Raw genomic sequence first — 20,173 nt, 5'->3', positions numbered from 1 at the left:
TGAAGTCTTTTCCTTATTTCCTCTGCTTTTTTTCCCCCGAAAAGCCAAAATTCTGTACGCCTTTAAAGTATTTCAGTCTGAAGGCTTTCAAAAGTCGAACGTATCCTCCAAAATGGCCGCGACGCATGCGCTACGTCTCTAGGTCCCTTTCTCCAACTAGCGCATAAACAGGAATCCTTCGTCTCGCTTGCCTGCCTCCGATACAAAACCTTGAAGCAAAGGTTAGCATTAGATATTATTATGTTAAAAACTTTTAGAATGCGACGATTCACATCCGCTCGCCCAGTTAGTACATGTGAGCTTCACATTAATTACAAGTGCAACAAAATTGTAAGAAAACACGCTTTTACTTCTTACACAGCTCCTCCAACTGAATACTGTTTCTTCCACAAGGGATTACTGAAATTCTTCAAGTTACTTTCTCTCACTAGGGAAATGATTCAGTAGACAAAAGCAGTTCTTTCAAGACTTAATAAATCTTCATTAAACTGTAGCACACTTAGCTCAGTCTGGTCTTCAGCTCAGTCTGGTCTTCAGAGGTCACTGTTGATCTGCTTACTCTAGTTTCTTCAGAAAACTTCTGCTGCAGACTTCTTTTTTCTCCTAAACTTGGATTGGGTTTAAACTTTACACAACCAAATGATCTAAGACTTTTTAGGAACCTTAAAACTGTTTATTTACTGGAGCTAACAATACTATGACCTACTCAGATGATAACTAAAATGAAAGGCAGTTTAGAATTCCACGGAGGGTTCCAAGTGACAACACAATGTCTGAACCAATCACTGCTGTAATGTAGATCCACCATCTTGGCCTGGGAAAGCTAAGCCTTCCTGAATAATGAAAAGTTAAGGACAACAAACCCTTAACCCAAAGCTGCTGCCCAGAACCCAAACCTCTCAACCCAACCTAATACTTAAACAAACCTCCCCTTCTACTTCTCCAGAACGAATGCCTGAAATGCCCACATTTCCCAGAACCCCTGAAAATGTGAAGAACATAATGTGGAAACCTGACAGTCTGGGCTCTCCCTACCGAAAAACCCACCCTGGCAACAAACATCCAACGAGCCACCCCATTAGCTCTCCACCTCTATATATCCTGAAGCGCATTTTGTGGCTGTGTTGGATTAAGCCTTACCCCAACTTTGGTGTCATGTGTTGTATGCCTAATATAGCCCCCCCATACCATGAGGCCTGGCTGTGTTGGACTATGCATTACCCCGACCTTGACACCATGGGCCTCATTAGGACCCTGGCGGAGAGGGTGTTACGCCAGCGTAGTGCATGGCGTACCTCTCCGCCATACTACGAGTTCCCGTAGCGCCATGGAGGTTTTCTCCGCCTGGTTTTACCAGCCGGAGAAAACCATGGCGCTACGGGACCTCGTTGTTAATTACGCCACCGTATTTTACGGTGGCGTAATTAACTCCTTCCCCACTCCCATTATACCCTATGGGGCGAAAATGGGAATGGGGAAGGGCAGAATGGGGATTGGGGATTTACCGCTCCGCCGAGGTCGGAATGGGGCGGTAAATCCGCCAACCCCCATGGCGCTATCGGCGGCTTTCCGCCATGCTTCGCGGTGCATTTAGCACCGCGAAGTCCGCCTGGGTCGTAATGAGGCCCCATGTGTTGTATATTTTATTTGTATCGCGTACATATACATGTGTTTCAGAGCGTGGCGAGGCAAGGGAGGGGAGGGGGAACAAGGGAGAACAAAAAACAATGATCTTACTAGGCCCGGTGACATGGAGAATGCGCAAGTGCAGAGGAGAGGGAAGGGGGAAGTGCAGGGGGCTTGGGGGAATTGGAAAGTGCTGAGCAAATGAATGAAAAACAACAAAAGGTAGTGCAGCCAGCAAATGGCAAGTGCTAGGTAAAAGGTACAGACCGAGGGTGTCGGATAAGTGGATGGGAAGGGGGGGCGAGAGGGGTGGGACAGTAGGGTTACAGATACAGAACCAAAAGTGCAAAGGTTGCCAGGTGGCAGTGCGGGTGTGTGGCAGGGTGGGCAAGTACCTGGGCCCGAAATCAGAGGGTAACCAGGTGCATGATGCCTAAGCAGAGCAGATCAACAGGGGAGAGGTGGAGAGAAGGCAGAAGTAAAGAGGAAGGTCTTGAGGGGCTTCCGGAACCAGAGGTGATCTCCTCGGTTTCAGAGGGGCAGAGAGGCTGTTCCTGAGGGAGGCCCAAGCCAATGACAAAGATCAACCCCCAGCATGTTTCTTTGAGAAACGACTGACCCTGAGGGAGTCGGAGGAGAGAAGAGCTCGAGAGCGAAGGTACTTGTGGAGGGAGAGTTGAAGGTATTTTGGACGCAGGTCCCAGAAAGCCTTGTGGACAATGCAAAGGGTCTTGAACTTAATCCTTGCAGGCAATGAAGAGATTTCAGGGCTGGAGAGAGAAGATCCCAGGGCTTGAGGCCAAGAACAAGTCTTGCAGTCCTTTTCTGCAGTCCTTTTCTGGATGAGTTGCAAAGGGCGGAGAGTAGAGGCAGGTAGATTTAGAAAGAGGATGTTGCAGTAATCAAGCCTACAGAGAACCAGGGCTCGAGATATAGTGAGCTTCTGGGGGAAGGAAAGAAAAGGCAGAATACCTCTGAGGAGGTAAAGTTGGAAGTTTGACTTTTTAGAGACAGAGATGGGCAGAAAAGGAAAGCGTGAAGTTGAAGATGACCCCAAGGTTCTTTAGCCTCACCGGTGGGGGTAGGAAGAGGGCCAAGGGAGGCCTGCCAGAGAGTGACAGGAAAGGAGGATGAGGTTGTGCCGATGAGGAGGATCTCTGTCTTACTGCCATTAAGGCAGAGATCGTTGGCAGCACACCACTCCTGAATAGCAGACCGGCAATCAGAGATGAGAGAAGGAGACGAGGTGGCTGAGGGAAGCCTGAAAATTAGTGTCACCCGCATAAAACTGAAAATCGGAGCAGAGAGAGGCAATGCGATGGGCAAGAGTTGCCAGGTATTGGTTGAAAAGCCAGGGAGAGAGGTTATACCCCTGGGGAACACCGCAGGTTGAGAGGGAGATAGAGGAAAGGAAGGACCCAAGTTGGACCTGGGAGGTCGATCAGAGAGGAAAGAGGTCAGCAAGGCCAGAGCCTGATCAGTGATACCCAGGTTGTCACGGAGACTGTTGAGCAGGATGGTATGGTTGACTGTGTCGAAGGCAGAAGAGAGATTGAGTAGGATGAGGATAGAAGGGATGTTAGAGTCAAGGTTGGAGAGTAGGTCTTCACGGATGTTCAGGAGAGCAGTTTCCGTGCTTCTGGCAGCTGTAAAGCCAGATTGATGGTCATGGAGACAACCAACAGAATCGGAGTGGAGTTTAAGCTGCGAGATGGCCAGCTTTTCCAGGAGTTTGCCCAGAAAAGGTGTGATGGAATTCAGTGGTAGTTTTCCGGGCAAGAAGGGTCAGCTGTGGGTTTCTTGAGAAGAGGGTGCACAAGAGTGCTTCAGAGGGGAGGGGAGGGGAGTGGAAGACTCCTGAGGTGAAGGAGAGGTTGTAGAAATCAGCCAGGGCAGGAGCAATGGTGTCAATGTGGTCCTTGATGGTTTTGGAAGAACAGGGAAGAACCTGTTTTGACAAGACTTTCATAGATCGGACTTGTCAAGAAACCTTGTCCCATAATTCCCTCAGTATGGGATGAGGAAGAGCGCTAAAGAGGAATAATGCTACAGGACTGGTCAGATTTTAATAGAAATTACCCACACCTGAGGGAAAGGCCCCCACAGGTGAGCAGGAGAAGCAATGTGGTCAGTGTTTGCAGCTGATGCAGAAATTAGAGGAGGGAGAAGATGCTGTGACCACTGTTCAGCAGAAGACAGTAACCGGTCCTAAGAGTATCTGTGCCTCCCGAAATGTGAAGTGAAGAGGCTGCGCAGCGGAAAGCCTGCACGAGGGACGCTTGCCCTATGAAGACCTATTTTGCAGAGACTTCACAGTGGAAAGCGAAATCGAGGGAAGCTTTCCTTCCGAAGAGGCTGTCGGCGGTGACTGGCATGCACCGGAGAGCCTCCGGAGCAAAGGAAGTTATGGTCACCAGTTGCACGGGCAACAGCAGACCAGGGATAGCTGTTTGCCAGATCTCATGGAGCCATGGAAGCAGAAGACATGCAAACAGTGAGGGGTTTGGACGTGAGGTTGAGGTCACCAGCTGAAAGTGACCGCAAAGCGCTCCGAGACCACTTGCGTGCTCAAGGCAGGCGTTTACACGCCCATGTGAGTGAAAGAGGTACTAAAAGTTATTTTGAATACCGAACTATGATAAAGCAGTGAAAGTAGGGTTTGTCAAAACCAAACGACTAACTTTAAGTGTGTGAGTTTGTTGAAAACCCAGCAACCCGAGGGAGCAATATTATTAAAAGCTACAACCATTGCCCAAACCAAGAGAAACCAATAAGGTAATTCAAATACAACAGATATTGCCACAAGCAGAAGGGGACTAATGAAAGGTCTAAAGGTTGTGAAGCTTGTTGCCCATATTTTGAGAAGTATATAACAAACGCTGGTAGAAACCCACATTTCCAAAACCAAGGAAGAAGCAGAATACGATCGTATCCTGGTAAGCATTTGGTTATTCATGCAGTGGGGAAACAGGAAACAAGAGTGGCAAGAATGCTGCCTTTCTGGAAAAGGTTATTCAGAATGAGAGGAGCATAACTTGCACAGGTTTTGGTAAGTGCAAAAGAGTTTTTGGACCAATTTCAATCTTGCTTTTCCTGAAGAATTGCTTAAAGTCTGATGTTGCAAAGTAATACAGACTGTGAACTTACGTAAGCCAATCTGAACCACAGAAGCACTTGTTTGTGAATCAATATTCGTGCAGGTGAGTATATCCGAATGGCAAACCTTTATTTTCTATTTTTATCGTTGCATTTGTGGTTTACATCAAACCTTACACAACATAGGAACATTTACAAAGCAGACTTCAATCCATACATAAAACAAACATTAGATCATACATTATCTGTCAATTGATCTAAAATAAATTTTCAAAACATTACTCAAAGCTAAAATCAATGAAACATTCATCCCCCACATTAACCTACATCAGAACAGATTTATTGAAGTATCTGAGTTGTCACTGCCTTTGCCCTTAAAACAGCACAACCTAGTATTAACAAAATACTGACAGGTAATGGCCCAATGTTTCAGAGTTTCCTTTGTATCAGCATTGTTGCAAAATCTGCAATGTGATGGATTAGCAAGCAGTTGCAAAACATTCCAATGCTTTATTCTTTTCCCTTGTGTTGAACTGGTTCAGCCTAAAGCGTAGATTATTTGTCGCGTGGAAAACGTAAATACAGCAGAATACACTCTCTCTCACGAGTGAACTGAGAATATTCCATGTATGTGGCATATGTGCCAATAGAATCTACTGTTTCAGCCTAATCTGACTGAAACAGACTTCTTTTTACAAGCCCTGCTTGCTGTATTAAATCCAACTCGGACGACCCAATTGAAAATAATATGCCATGCATTCCAGACTTATAAAAACGAGCTTTCAGCATTGTTTGTGCTTGATCACTGCATTTGGGATTGCCAAGGATAAGCACATACCCTCCTTCCACAATTTGCCTTGTATTGTATTCAGCAAATTCCCCAGATCATGTAGACAAATAAAAGCAGTGAATTGGTAGTATAGAGAACTTGCACAGTCTGGCCAGCGAGCATTTCATTTGAGAAGCAGGTTTTCTCGTTTTAGCGTAGAGAATGGTCTTCCACACATCCGCTTAAATCTTGTTGGTAAGATTATATGCCAAATAAGTCACAGATATTACTTGTTCTACTCGTACGGAACACGTGACCCAATGCATTCGGTTTGGAGCTCCTAGAGAAAACAACCACCTTGGATTTAGATCAATTTGGGGGTAGACTATTAGCCAGTGCATACCTAAAGAAAAGATTCAGCTTACATTGAAGGCCCCTAGCTGTTCTATCAAAAAGGATGAACTCGTCAACCACGGCTAGCCAGTCCAATTTAAGACTGCCCAGCGTGCAGGCGAGATAGATGGCCCCTGCCACAGCCCTTCAACGTCACTTACATACAGATTAAATAGGATTGGGCCAATGTACAGCCTTGTTTAAGACCCGCATACGAGTTAACTGGCCTAGAATACAACCCTCTTTTGTAATTGCACACTCTTAGTGTAGTGTTGGTATGTAGGAGAGCAAGCAGTTGTACTAACTTTCTGGGGACATTAATGTTGAGTTTTAACCACAACGTAGATCTACCACACAGTAAAATGCGCTGGACATATCCAGGGACATATCCAGGGAGGCCAGATAGACTGCCACTGCTTGACTGTAATGGATGTTGTGGCGTAAATGTGCCAAAAGGGTAGCATTAAGGGAAGTGTCCAATTGCTGCCTAAACCACACCTGGAATATTCTCAATAGATGAGCCCATCTAATAAACAGATTAAGCTCCCTCAAAAGCAGTATAGCAAAGACCTTGCTAGTAGCATCGATGAGCCCAATCAGCCTATAGTTATAAGGGTCCCGGGGATTACTCTTTTTTAGAATCGAAATGATGATGGATTGTGCCCAGGAAATGGGAATAGCATGAGTCAGATATATTTGGTCAAACATAGGTTTCAAAAGCCCTGAGCAGATCCGAGGAGCATCCTTCAGAACAAACGACAGAATCCCACCAGGACGCGGCGCACGAGATGGCTTAAGTCTACCTATTGCCCACATTATATTCATCTTCGTCCCATGGGCATGTGCCCAAACTAACCAGACCCAGAACGGAGTCATGAGTAACTTTGAAGCAATCAGCAGACAATATTTGTTCGCATAAAAGTCTACCCAGAATTGTTCCTCAATCGGAGAATCCATCCTTTTATGCCCAAGGTGCGATTGATTGTAGCCGAGAACTTATTTTCCCTGCCATTGCAAAGTTGGCGAGGCGTGCACTGGTGAGTACGAAGGTTCGATTCGATCTTGAGTGATATAACTAGATTTGTAAGCAATCGGGATCCTTTTTCCTAGCAATGATGTAGTCTGCTGAAAACCTCTGCTTCTTTAGCACAGCCAGATCTTTCCGTTTAACACTCTGTGGCTGCAAACTTCTAGTATCTGGTAAATACCTGGAAGTCCCTCCATGCACAAGGGGTTTCTCTCGGATGTCTCTTTTCACACAGTCCATGATAGTTTCATAGGGTGAGTTTACGCAGGCCACCCATATGCCAAAGTTGTTAAAAACTTATACTCAAGTTCGAGAGGGAGTCAGTCAAAAGTTCAGTCAATTTCGCCACAGTCCTCCGACTCCATTTGAGGGCAACGCCCTCCCTTGGGCCCCCGAAAGGCCAACAAGATCAGGTCCTAGATTGAAGGCGACACCGGGAAGAGCTAGAGAAAATGACAAGAGTAGAATGGCAAACCTTTGAATTAGTAAGCCTGGCAAGGGAGTAAACCAGGCAGAAGTTGATGAAGTGTTGTTGGCAAGATTTTTGACAGACTTTTGGTGCTGAAGAAAGAACTGTATAAAACTGCTGCAGTGGAGTTATATTGCTTTAGAAATAGTTGTTGCAAAGAATCCTGTCAAAGACAATCTATGTTGCTAATGACGAACTAAGGAAGTATTCTTTGTGTATGTGAAGATCATTATGAATCTTACTAATCCACAAGGAAGAGTAAGAACCTTTTTGTTTGAACCACTGGAGTGTTACAAAAAACTGTGTTGGAACTTTGTTACAAACTATGATTTACTGGTTTATTTTTGGAACTGTGGAGCAGAAGCCTGCTTGAATCTGGGGAAGGGGAATTCACTCAGATTATCATGAGAGACTGTTGTCATATTGTAAATGTAACTGTTATATTTATGTTGCCTTCAAAATGCATTACCTTATTGAGTTACTGTATGTATAAGTGTGAGGGACAGATATCCTTTGTTAGAGCGTTTTCTTTAGTTTACTTGAGGCAGGGAAATCCTCATCAGGGTAGGGATAGTGAGGAGCTTATCCAACCTTTTGAGTTAATGAAATGGCATATTTTGAAAAACCTTCACAAAGTGGTCTGCCTCACAAGCTGACCCCTCACATTACTTACTGGTAAATCTCCAATGCTCTTTATCATTCTAGCCTGCTTATCCTCCTCATCTCCATCCCGTACTGCAGTCAGCCTTTTTGTTTTAATACATTCTTTGTACCTAAGGAGGAGCCTAGCAGGTGGGGGCACTATATGCTACCATGAATGGAGTAGGCCCTCAGAGGGCCATATCGATATGGTATTCTACTTGGCAGAATTGGCCAAGATAAAGGGTGCCTCATGATGTTTAAACTCAGGCAAGGACTTGGAGTAATGAATATCACTGGTACACTCCTTACCTCACAAACCAAGGTTACCATTTATGATACAATTCAAAAACACACGGCACGCTATGTGTCGAGGTAATATTGGGGAGTCGTAGTCGGATTTCACTTGCATAGAGGAAGTAATGGTGACTTACATAACTGAGCTGATGTGAGTGTTGTCTGGATGTTCTTTAACAACAGAGAAGATAAAAATGGCTCCAAAAGTAGCCAAACAGGGGAGCGGTTCCAAAAAGCTTCAGCCTCTGGTTAAAGCAGGCCATGCAGTGATAGTTTTCGGATGTGCATTACTGAAAACCTAACTTGTCAGACAATGTTTTTTCTGGCTTTCAAAACCAGAAAAAGTTAAACAGCAAAGACACAACCAGACTGCTTCACAGGCGAACAATTCTCCAAACAGTTGCCCCATACTTATGAAAAGATAAATAGAAATAGTCTTATATAAACTTACCAGCAGAGCTGTCGCTTGCCACATTGTCAGCCAATGATGACCTTGAGAACAGCTCATCTAAAGACTTAATGTCACTTCTCCCAGACAAGGGCGTCCGACTTCTCCCAGACAAGGGCGTCCGACTTCGACTTCGCTTTGAGAGTTTAAATCTGGGTGAGGAGTTACTGTTGAGAGAGCTTCGCACAGAAGACAAAGTTGACCTGGACAGTGAGCGAGCTCTTCGGTAATGCCTCGGGGTACCTCTGCTTGGTGGAGTGGGTGTCCGGGAACTGAGTCTGGATGGGCCCCTCGGCTGGCGGATTTCGTTATGCAAAGAAGCAGAGCGGTAAACAGTTTGTCTAGGAGATCCTTTTGTGGGAGGAGAAGGTGTCCTTTTAGTCCGGGCCTGGTATAAAAGAAACCAAGAAGGGAGAAGAAAAACATTACTCTGAGATGGGTAGAATGAGCGTAGGGAACTACTACTGAACCAGTTAGCTTCAGTGTTATTTGTGGGGCTGAAGATTTAGAATAAACTCAGACAAACATTTTATCTCAGGTGTTTCTGGAGAGCTAAACCTTCAGCATGCATCTGCACTCTTAGTTACCAGTAACCCATTTGAACTGGAAAATACCCCAGAGCATGCCATTTACATAGATTGTGGTACAATTGTACATTCTACCAATTCTCCAGGTAATTGTTTGCTCTTGAACATCAATCACACACACCTTTATTTATACCCATCAGCACACCTGGAAATATAATCTCCACAAAAGAAGTTAAGGATACCACCATCTGTTTTTAAGCGATGTGTGCTGCATCGAGAAATGCTGATGTATATAAAGTCTGTAATTCACAACCTTATAAACTGCTCTTAGCATGGCTATTCATTAGAGGGAGAATTTGGACCTTAAATTGGCAGAGAGACAAGGGGCGGTGATAAATGTCATGACAATGGGTGACCAAGGTAGCGAGCTCCAAACTATTCAAATTCAGGGTGAGAAGCCCTGATTAAATACAGAATTGAAGGGAATTTGGTTTATGAATCTAGAACTGATCAATTGGCTAGAATTGCAAATGATCCCAAAATTACAATAACATGCCAGGATTTAGCAAAGAGCCACAGATATGAATCCAGTACAGACATGTGCAGCATAAATCAGACGCTGAATGCTCACAGATGACATGAAGGCAGCAGAAAAGCTCACTTGGAAACTGAGGGCAGAGATGGTTTGGAATCAGCTTATGCAACAGGAGTGATCATTGTCCAAGTAGATATTTGGCCAACTGATTACTAATGAGCTTACTTTCTCTAACAGTTTTTTCAGAAAAGGCTTCATAAACTCAGCATTCCTTTGCTTCTAGTAGGGCTGCTTGTAGAGCAATTCTGAGTTGTTTCCATGCCAATTGTAGGTCTGTTGCCTTTATTGGTCTCCACACCCTTGTAGCATTCTCCCGTACCCTTTTCCAAAAGCCCCCCCCTGCCCGGGACTGGAGGATACGGTGTCAGCTGGGCTCGGGAAGGCCTTGGACAGCTCCTTGATGGAGTAGGTATGGGTGCAGCCGGTATATGCTGCTGGATTTCTGACACCAGCATGTGGAGAGTGGTCAAAATGTCCATTGACATATACCGTGGTGCTGCAGGAGCCCGTGCTGGCTCAAGAAGAGATGGGCTAAGAGGCCGAGATGGTTGGTGAGATGGTTGAGTCCCTTGCCGAGGCACTGCCAATATGGGATCAGGCTCCAGATTCCACCCCCCACCCCCTGACCCCTCCGACTGCCCTCTTGGTTGGAGTAAAAATCTTCTGCTAGGTCCTCCTCAGAAGGACTGGAGGAGTGAATTATGGAACTGGGGATAACCCTCTGGGTGGACCCAAAGGAGACCGGGTGAACAGTTGTGCGACCTTGGTGGGTTAAAGTTGAAATGTGAGAGCTGCAGGCGTCTCCATCTCCAAATTTGAGCCCCTAAGAAAGGAGGCCATCACCGGAGCCTGCTGTCAGGACTTACTGTGCTCTCCCTGGCCAGCGGCGTAGTCCCGCGGGGGTTTGAGTCTTCCCTTGTGCTTGGTGCAACGGACATGCCAGGCTCGCCATCACCGGTATGCCCATGTCTTCATTCCTCCGGTGCACTGCATTTGTGCGAACCAGTGCCTTCCCCTTCCTCCCCTCCTGCCTCAACCACATTCCCCAGCAGGCCATGTTCTTTGTCATGTGAAAAGGACATTCTTACGTCTTGCTACGTCATCAGGAAGTGCTCCTATTTAACAAACCAGAGTTTGCAGGACCGTGCTACTCAACTGCGTTTCTTCCTACAGCGAGTTGCTTTGTGTGTTTGATCTCCTGTATTTTCCCATCCTTACAACCTCGGCTCTGTGTACTTTGGATTCAATAGTTTTTTCCTTCTGGCTTGGTGCTGGGTATTTTTTACTCCCTTTTGGATACTTGTACTTCTCTATGGACTGCATTTTGGATTCTTTTGTCGCTTTGGAACTCGTGCTTCATATGGATCCTGATTTATTTATTTTTTCTTCTGAATTTTGCATGGGCTTTGTGGAACTGTGCCTTTTTTGCTAACTGGAGGACTTTCTGCCCTTGAGACTTCTCGTGTTTATATTGGATTTATTTTCCCTTCCCTTAGCTGTCATCTGGGCCAGGTCCCTGCGCTTTCATCTGTGGACATTACACCTACACCCATTGGCATCTATGTCAGGCGGGCACCTCTGACCTATGGACTGCTGCAGCTGGTAGGAATCAAAATGTATCAGCCTTTGACGTCTTGAATCTGGTAGGAGTACTACAAGGGGGGTGGTGTGGAGGAGTGAAGAAGTAGACTGCCATCAGGGGTTGCTTTTTATAGATTACCATAACAGTATTTCCCTGCTTTTCCTTCCCTCTAGCGACTGCCGGTTGCTGACCTATTCCCTCCTTTTCACCTGAGCCAGTGGGCTTGCAATTACACTGTATTATCATGGGCGGCGTTCTCAGGAAGAAAGTCTTACCGGATTGGGGACCATTGCCCTTCACATACTTGTATTAAAGAGCAGTGGTGCTTGCAGAGGTGCTACAGATCGTGACCCCTGCAGAGCAGGTAATGGAGCCGCCCTTGAAGGGGCCGTTGTCGGTAACGCTGATGCAGGACTAGACGGCAAGGCCACCCTGGAAGTGGCAATCGTGAAAACGGTGACTGTAATGGAAGAGCCCCTAGACGGGATTGACTTATCGACGGAAGAGTAGTTTTCATGGACAAAGTCCTCTTTAATGGGGCAACGGCCTTGGTAGATGAGGTAGTCGGCGGGTTCCTCGATGAGAACAGTGATGGCGATGAGGTGGTCAACGGTGGAGCCGCTGACGGGTCCCTTGATGGGGTCCGTGTCGATGAGGTCTTGTGCATGGCAGCTGGCGTCAGCGATATCCTCGCAGATAGAACCTGGCCGCTCGACGGGAGACTACCCAGGTCTGTTTCCCAGACCTGGGCTCTGCAGCTGTCAACGGAGCAGTCATTGGGCCGTGAGATGACAGCCTTCTTTGGTATCTTCCATAGGGAAGTGTGCTCAAAGGATCTCTATCTCTTCTTGTCAGAGGGAGCACGCTCTTTGGGTCTGCCGACCCTGGGAGAGGCATGACTGTGTACAGAGGCCGAGTCAGAGGCCTTCCCCTTCCTCAATCCATGCCACTAATGCAGTCCTTCAGAGTTTTGGAGTAAAAGGCCTGGCATATGGAACATCTGTCTGCATCATGGTCGGGATGTAAGCAGTAGATGCAATTGATGTGCCGAGCCTCAATAAAGATGTTTTTTAGGCTGCAATTTGCGCAGGCCTTGAAGACGCCTTTCTCGTGGCGTCCACCATGGTGAAGAGGGCCCGGGCTTGGGCCTGTGGCTACCCACGGTCCAGAGATCCAACGATGGAAGGATCTTATTCGGCAAAGGGTCCCTGATGCCGGTAGTCACATCGTGACTGAAGAAGGAAACATTCAGATGATTTCTCACAAAAATAAAAAAAAGTTAGCGATATTTCGAGGAGGCGAAACACGAGGACTACCAACACGAAAACATGCAGTAAAAATCTGAAGATGACGACCAGAGGTGGAGCTTGGGAGGACAAATGTCATTGGCTGGGACAGTATGACTCAAAGTGGCAGCGATAGGCTATAGAAGCGACAAGCAGTTTTAGCTTTAAAGTGAAACTGCTTTAGTATTAGCGAGGAGTACCAGCCTGAACACGGGAAATATTCATGAGCATGTGCATCCATGTAAGACCCCATGCTGGAGAATGTAACAGTGTATTAAAAACATTAAGGGTGTCAAAAAGAGACACCAGGCACTTTTAATTGTGAATAAGATGTTACGGGCAAGTTAAATCGAGAGATTTTCTTAAAACAAAAAGTCAAATGGTTATAATTTAGATCAAGGTTTCATGCAAGTACCTAACTAAATGCCTACCAAAATGTTATAGGCAAGAAACGTTTTTGCACACTTTAATGCAACATTACCAAGTATGAAACGTTTGTCCACAGAAATTAAAGCCCAGTAGACACAAGCACCAGTTATGACACAGTAGATATGTTCTACATATAGGTCCAATAAGCCTGGTAGATGGCAGCCACCCAGCCAATAAGTCAAAAAGGACCCTGCCAGACAAGAATGGGGCCCTTGTTCGAGGACCTGGCCAATGACAGAGGTGAGGGGAGTGCAGGGAAGGCACAAGACCAGGGGTCACAGTTGTAGATGTCACTTTTGAGAGTAGGTCTGGTTAGGCATCTGTTCCAGTCTCTGGTTGAGAAGTTAGCGTCCCAGGAGGTGATAGTGCCAGCACTTCCACGAAGCTTGACTACCTTATACAAGCAACTGGACAATGAAAAGGGAAAAAGAGCACAGTAGCTGCAGTTAGGTAGTCAAGAGATTATCCTTTCAAGCAGGTCTGTGGCAGGTACAGCAGACTCAAGAGGCTCAGTCCAATGACTAAAAGCAGCAGCAGAAGAGAACGAGGGAAGATGCCCCACAAAGGGGTAAATATTCAGGGTGAGCAGCACGCAATGCTAGCCCAGGTACAGCATTAAACCCAACTCAAGATGAGATGCATGCAGTGCAGAGAGATTCATGGGAACCACAGAAAGCTGTGGAGGATTGTGAAAAGGACGTAAGTGCCTACATATTTCCAATAGTCAGGTAAGAACGCTTTTGCCTTAAGGGGAAGTTGCTAATCTTGCTAAGAAGGTGGTGGTCAACAGTACAGCTTCTAGGAGAGTCCTCAGCATCCCACTTGATTCCCTCAGCTTCCTTAGCATCAGGTTCAGTGGTACAGCTGAACGATTGCTCTGAATCTACACCAGATATACACATCTGCAGTGCTCCAAGTTACACCAGGCTGTCAAACATCTGCAGTTCAGGAATCAAATTGTTGGGAGACATCAAATCCTAGAAGGCTAGCCAGCTTGAATTTGTGTGGCCGCAGCCCTACAGATAAGGGGTGTATCAGCCACTTTTACTCCCCAAGAATTGGCAAATACTCCCGAAAAACAAATGGGGAGTAAAAATACTCACAACAAAAAATAGGAAAAAGACATGTATAATCTTGCGCCCCTGCTTTTACCCTCACAGCTCCATGGATATATTAGGACCAGTAGTACATATAGTACCACAGGAAGACACTACTATTTTAAATGTCTTGATTGTAAGAAGTAAACATATATCTTTTAAAACAAATACCACAATAATCCCAAATGTGAGGACCATAGTCTAAACCTCACATGAAAGGGATTCAGAAAATGCCTGGGCACACAGAGACAAACAAACAAACGGATTGTTAAGAAAATGTCACAATCCATACAGACCAGGTAAAAGAAAGATCATTCACGAATCAGCGTAAAAAATGCTGTGTTCCGCTCAAACAGGGTCTTACTCAGTTTAAAATAAAACAGTATTTAGTAGTCATTTCCTCCTCGATATACGAACACAAACCCACTCGTCATTTCCCTTCTTTCCAAATCACGTGACAACCATAGAGAGTAAGAATGGGGATGATACTGCTATCTTGGAGTAGATAAACTTCCTATAGGTATCATGTATACTCAATGTATAAAGTTCAATGCTGAATATACCATATAGAAGGAAAAATACAATAGTCTACATTAAATTTAATGTGCGACTGCTGGTTTGTGCTAACAAAATAAAATGTCATTTAGGAAACATTAATCTGCAAGTACGTGCAATATATCTGGATTGCCAGCACGGATTGATCAAATATCAATCCTATGCTGGCATATTCCACTGGAGACGAGTAAGCAGAATGAGCAGGAGGAACACCTCCGTCTGACAATATTGTTTTAATCTAACAAATATTACATATATATTGTGTATTCTTGTTATTCACCATGTTGATTGAAATTAAAATGCCCAAACTAGTGGACGTCAATCTCACACAGGATACTATCTAATTAGATTGCTTTACTTAAAACGCTAGAAGATGAGGATGACATCTTATTGCACCAACCCGCAGTATTAAAAACAGAGTGACTATTCCTATTTTGCAAGGTATTCATAAATACATACTCTAACACTAGCGCCAAATTCTGCCCACCCGTATACTTCTGTGACAGCATTTCTGGTATAAAAGTGTTGCAAATCTCAGCCAACTAATGACGCTGAGTTTTTTAGCTGTAAATAAAGCATAAACAGTGCAAGTGTTAGCCACCTAATAATGCTGAGTTTGTTGGCCGCAGAAATGATTTCGCAAGTGCTACAGTACATAGTAAGCTTCATTCATAATTTTTATTTATTTACATTTAGTGCACAACGGGCCTTAGGCATTGTGGCGCTGTTACAGTAGGCTTACTTAGTTGCAACAGGAGTACATAAAACTGACACCGAAAAACAAAACTGGATAGGGTTACATGATGGGGTAAGCCGGGTGTTCCTTGGTTACAGTGAAACAAAACTTAGTGGCTTATGCAGTGAGGAACATGCAAAGGGGACAGGAACAAAAAGGACTTAGTGGCATTAGAATTTGGTATGACATGATGGGTCTGTGGTTACAGGACACCCGATAATCCGCACAAGCAATATTAGCTAACTACATTCAAGAAGAGTGCCGGAGGTCTAGCTGCCATGTATTAGTTGAAGAGAATGGTCTTGAGAGCTTTACGGAAGACAGTGTATGAGGCTTCGCTTCTGGGTGATGTGGGCAATGCATTCCAGTTTTTGGGTGCTAGATGTTGGAAACTGGATCCTCCCGCCTTTGCTCTTTTGAACGTGGGGACCTGGATCTGGTTGGAGAGGTGCGCTCAAATGGGTCTGGCTAATGAAATAGGAAGATTTTTTTCTGATAGGTAAGGGGGGCGGTCAAGGAGAGGCACTTGTGTGTGATGGCCATGGTTTTGAATAGAATGTGCTCTTTGACTGGCAGTCAGCGCATATCTCTTCTCGCCTGTGAAAGATGTTCCTTTTTAGGGATGCTCAGTGCCGCTCTGAAGGCATTGTTTTGCGTGACCTGTAGCCGGTTGATGTTTTTTGATGAGGTACCCAAGAAGAGGGCATTGCAATAAATCGAGTTTAGCCCCAATGGTAGCCCTGGCTATTGCGAGGCAATTTGTTTGTTGACAGAAAAGGTTTGACTGCATTAATGATTTTGGTGGTGAGTGCAGCAGAGGATGCAATGGCACTAACTTGCCTTGTCATGGATAAAGAGGAGTCAATGAAGACCCCTAGTGTTTTTACTGTTGAAGACACAGAGCTAGCGTGTTATCGATGATGAAGGTCTTGTATTGAGAGTCAAGTTTGTTTAGCGTGTCGATCCAGCCGACAAGGAGGAGCTCAGTTTTTTCTCCATTGAGACATAGACCTTTCACTGCCATCCATGTCTGTATTGCTGCGTAATTGTTAGCTAAAGCAGCTGCGTCATGTTCGTAGGAGCCCGTGAGAGGGAGTAGGACTTGAGTGTCGTTGGCATAGTTTGTGTATGCTATGCAGCGATCATCTAGGTCATTGAAAAGTGGTAGGGTAAATATATTGTATAATGTTGGTGCAGTACACAAACCTTGCAGGACAGCACAATGTATGGTGGTGGGTGCTGCACATGCCTGGTCCAAGAAGACTCTCATAGTGCTCTCCTTAAGGAAGGAGGTGATCCAATATGTGGCTTCAGGAGAAAAGTGGGCAGCATTCTCAAGTTGTTTACATAAGATATCATGGTCAACAAGGTCAAATGTAGCCAACAGATTTAGTAGCAGGAGAAGTGCCGACTTGCCTTTGTCCATTATGTCACCAAGTTGAATCTCGAGGTCAAGCAGGGCCGACTCTGTACCATGGCCTGGGCGGAACCCCGATTGTCTGTTACCCAGAATGATATTAGCTTCCAGAAACTGCTGTATTTGGGTATTTGCAACTTTGTCTAAACTTTTCAGTAGGAACGGGACCGTGTCTCTGGGTCTGCAGTTGTTGGGTGTCTCTGGGTCTAGAGAGGGTTTTTTTTGTTTAATAGAGAGCGATCCCACGCCTCTTTAAGGCATTCTGGGACATAGTTGGATTTGAATGAGGCATTAATGAAAGTTTTCATGAAAGGGACGAAGGTGTCCGCACACTCATTGATCAGATTGGTTGGACGGACTTCTCCTTTGCATTTGGACGGTTTGATTTTCCGAATGATGTCCAGTACCTCTGTTTCCGTTACTTCCCTAAATGAGAAAAGAGTTTTATCTTTGGAGACTGTGCTGGTCGTGTGGGATGCAGGCACATGCTCCTTAGACAGGGCTTTGTGGTGAGCGTTGATCTTCTGTAGGAGGGCACAATATTACTGATCATGGCTGTCTGGACACTATTACACCAGGATTCATCTTTCACTACCTGCTGTGTGCTCATGACCGGCATGGCCAGTTCTTTAAAGATGACAAACATCTCTTTTGATTCCGAAGTAGCGTTCGAGATCCTTTCATTATATGCTGAGGATTTAGCTAGAAAGATGGCTTTTTTGTATTGTGCTGCCAGTGATTTATAGGCAGTTAGTGTGGAGTCCTGTGGGTTCCTTTGCCATATGTTCAGCGCTTTGCACTTGAGGGCAGGTAGTTCTTAGAGTTCAGTGGAGAACCACGAGTTAGCATGTTTCTTTCTTTTGGCTTTCCTGTTTGCAGTGGGTAGGATTGACTATTTTTTGCTGGAAGCCAAGGTCCAGGAGATCTTTGGATAGGGCCTTGGCTGGCTTATCTTTATGATCATTGAAGCCGAGGTTAAAGTCACCCAAGAGAATGGATTTGGTGGAGTTTTTCAGATTTTACCAGAGGAGATGGATGATATTGTTGTGGAAATCAGATAGAGGGCCTGGCGGGTGGTATGCTATAAGGATGGCAATGGTGGTATCGGGTGAAATGGTAATTTTGACTGCAAGGGAGTCCACATTCTCTCAGAGGAAAGATGCGGTTTGTCTTACCGTTAGCTTTTCTTTAACTATGCGGGTCACTCCCCCACCTTTGGCAGCTGGTCTGTCTTGTCTGAAGATGGTGTAACCTAGTGGGAGGGCTAGTGCGATGGAAGGTCCTGAGGCTTCATGAAGCCATGTTTCGATAATGGCTAAAACCTCCAAGTCTAGGTTGGTGATCAGGTCAAGAATTTCCATAGCATGTGCTGGGAGAAATCTTGCATTTATCAATGGGCATTAAAGGGAGCAGGGCTCTGTCCTTGTTGTTTAAGTTGCGTTTGGATGGACGGGTGGTAACTGAGCATTTAGTAGGACTGGATGCGGCAGCGGTTGATCGCTCCCGGGGGGGGAGAGGGGGTGAACGTTGTGACCTGGGATCGAGATAGTTTGCCTCTGCGGCATGGCGGGACCGCTGACCTAGGAGTTTGTTTCTGGAGCTGGTGGATCGGGCGCTTGACGGAGTAGATGGGTTTAGAGCGGCTCCTAAGCCTGTTCAGTCTGGTAGGTAAGAGGTAGTTGTAGCGTGCGGTGCAACAGGGAGGATTGGAGGAGGGGTTGTGTTGTAGGAGGAGGGATGGCAGGAAGTGGGTAGGGGGAATGTCGTCATAATAAAATATATGTGCTACGACCATAACTATATAGAAAATACTAGTGCATTTTCATACATTGGATACATATATTATGTCTCCTGCTGTCACAAACCTGAGCATGTAAGAGCAAAGATCTATGTATTAGAACGCCCAATCATAGAAAATATTACATGTGTATATCATATCTGTCTCTCAAAATCCTGCCAGGTTCCAGTCTTATACTCAGAATACAATTCTATTGTTCAGTTAAAAAACACATACATCTCAGAGTCAACATTTAGTCCAGCAGGTTTCAAAGTATTGAGCTTACAAATCATTCTGGCTTCTAATTGTCTTAACTTGAGTTCTCGGTTTCCTTTTCTATCATGTTCAGAAATGTATGCCAAACCCAAAAATGTTATATCACTATTATGCTTGTCCATAAAGTGCTGAGTCAAAGGATAACCTAAATCGGCATTTTTGAAGGCCCTATAGTGTTGTAATATCTGTAATTTAAATGGGCCTATAGTGGATCCCACATACTTAAACCCACAACTACAAATAATTACATAGACCACAAATCTTGTTAAACAATTCTAGGTTTGTAAGTCCACAGTTTCCCTTCTGAGGTTACAAACCCCTCTGTGTACATAAAAGCACACATTTTACATTTCTGGCATCTAAAAAAAATCTGTCTTTTTAGATGCATTCGACAGCCAATCTGTGGTGGTCCGATTTGTTTCTATTGACTAGGCGATAATATATTTTTAAGGGTGGGGGCTCTCGAGAAAGTTACCTGCAGAGATTTACCCAGCAGTTTGGAAAGAACCCCGTCACTGGTCAATATATGCCAGTGTTTGGCTAAAATAGCACATACATTATTAGCTTGATGGATAAAACCAGTGATGAATTTAATAGTGTGGTCTTCTACTTTTTGTTTGATTTGAAAAGATCGGCTCTACTTTTATCTTTTGTTTTTCCATGGTATTAAATGTAGAGCGTTCATAACCTCTATAAAGGAAACGAGTTTCAATTTCTTTTGCCTACTTTTGGTAGTCACGATCTTTAGTGCATATTCGCTTAGCCCTAAGAAGTTCCCCATAAGGGCTTGAATTCTTCAAAATTCTAGGGTGAAGGCCATTGGCATGGAGTGTGGACTTAGAATTGGTGTCTTTTCTATACAAAATAGAAATTAGTTCTTCATATATAATCTGGAATTTAATGTCTAATAAACCTAGCTCTAATGGTCTGTCATGTGTAGCCTTAAATTCAGGTTATTATTTAGAATTTCAATACATCTGGCTATGTTTTCTTCTGTACCATCCCATGTGATTAACAAGTCATCTATATAATGGTACCATACCACTGTATGTTGTTTATAGATTTCTAAATTCTCTGTCCAAGCCATCTTCTTTTCCCACCAACCCATGTATAGGTTTGCATAGGTAGGAGC

The 20,173-nt window shown here is 44.8% G+C and overlaps 1 protein-coding gene across 8 annotated transcripts in view; it reads right to left on the bottom strand.

The window, feature by feature from the left end:
• C1PH19orf44 (chromosome 1p C19orf44 homolog) overlaps positions 1-20,173 on the bottom strand; it is a 393,273-nt gene that overhangs the window by 170,395 nt on the left and 202,705 nt on the right. For all 8 annotated transcript variants that reach the window (XM_069649182.1, XM_069649183.1, XM_069649185.1 and 5 more), the window contains one exon: positions 8,768-9,152. In XM_069649182.1, the coding sequence (XP_069505283.1) occupies positions 8,768-9,152 (385 nt within the window). The remainder of the gene's footprint in view (positions 1-8,767; positions 9,153-20,173) is intronic.

The sequence above is a fragment of the Ambystoma mexicanum genome, chromosome 1p, assembly GCF_040938575.1.
Source record: "Ambystoma mexicanum isolate Mex_15411 chromosome 1p, UKY_AmexF1_1, whole genome shotgun sequence".
In the NCBI taxonomy this organism is placed as follows: Eukaryota; Metazoa; Chordata; class Amphibia; order Caudata; family Ambystomatidae; genus Ambystoma; species Ambystoma mexicanum.
This window is presented reverse-complemented; position numbering and strand designations above follow the sequence as displayed.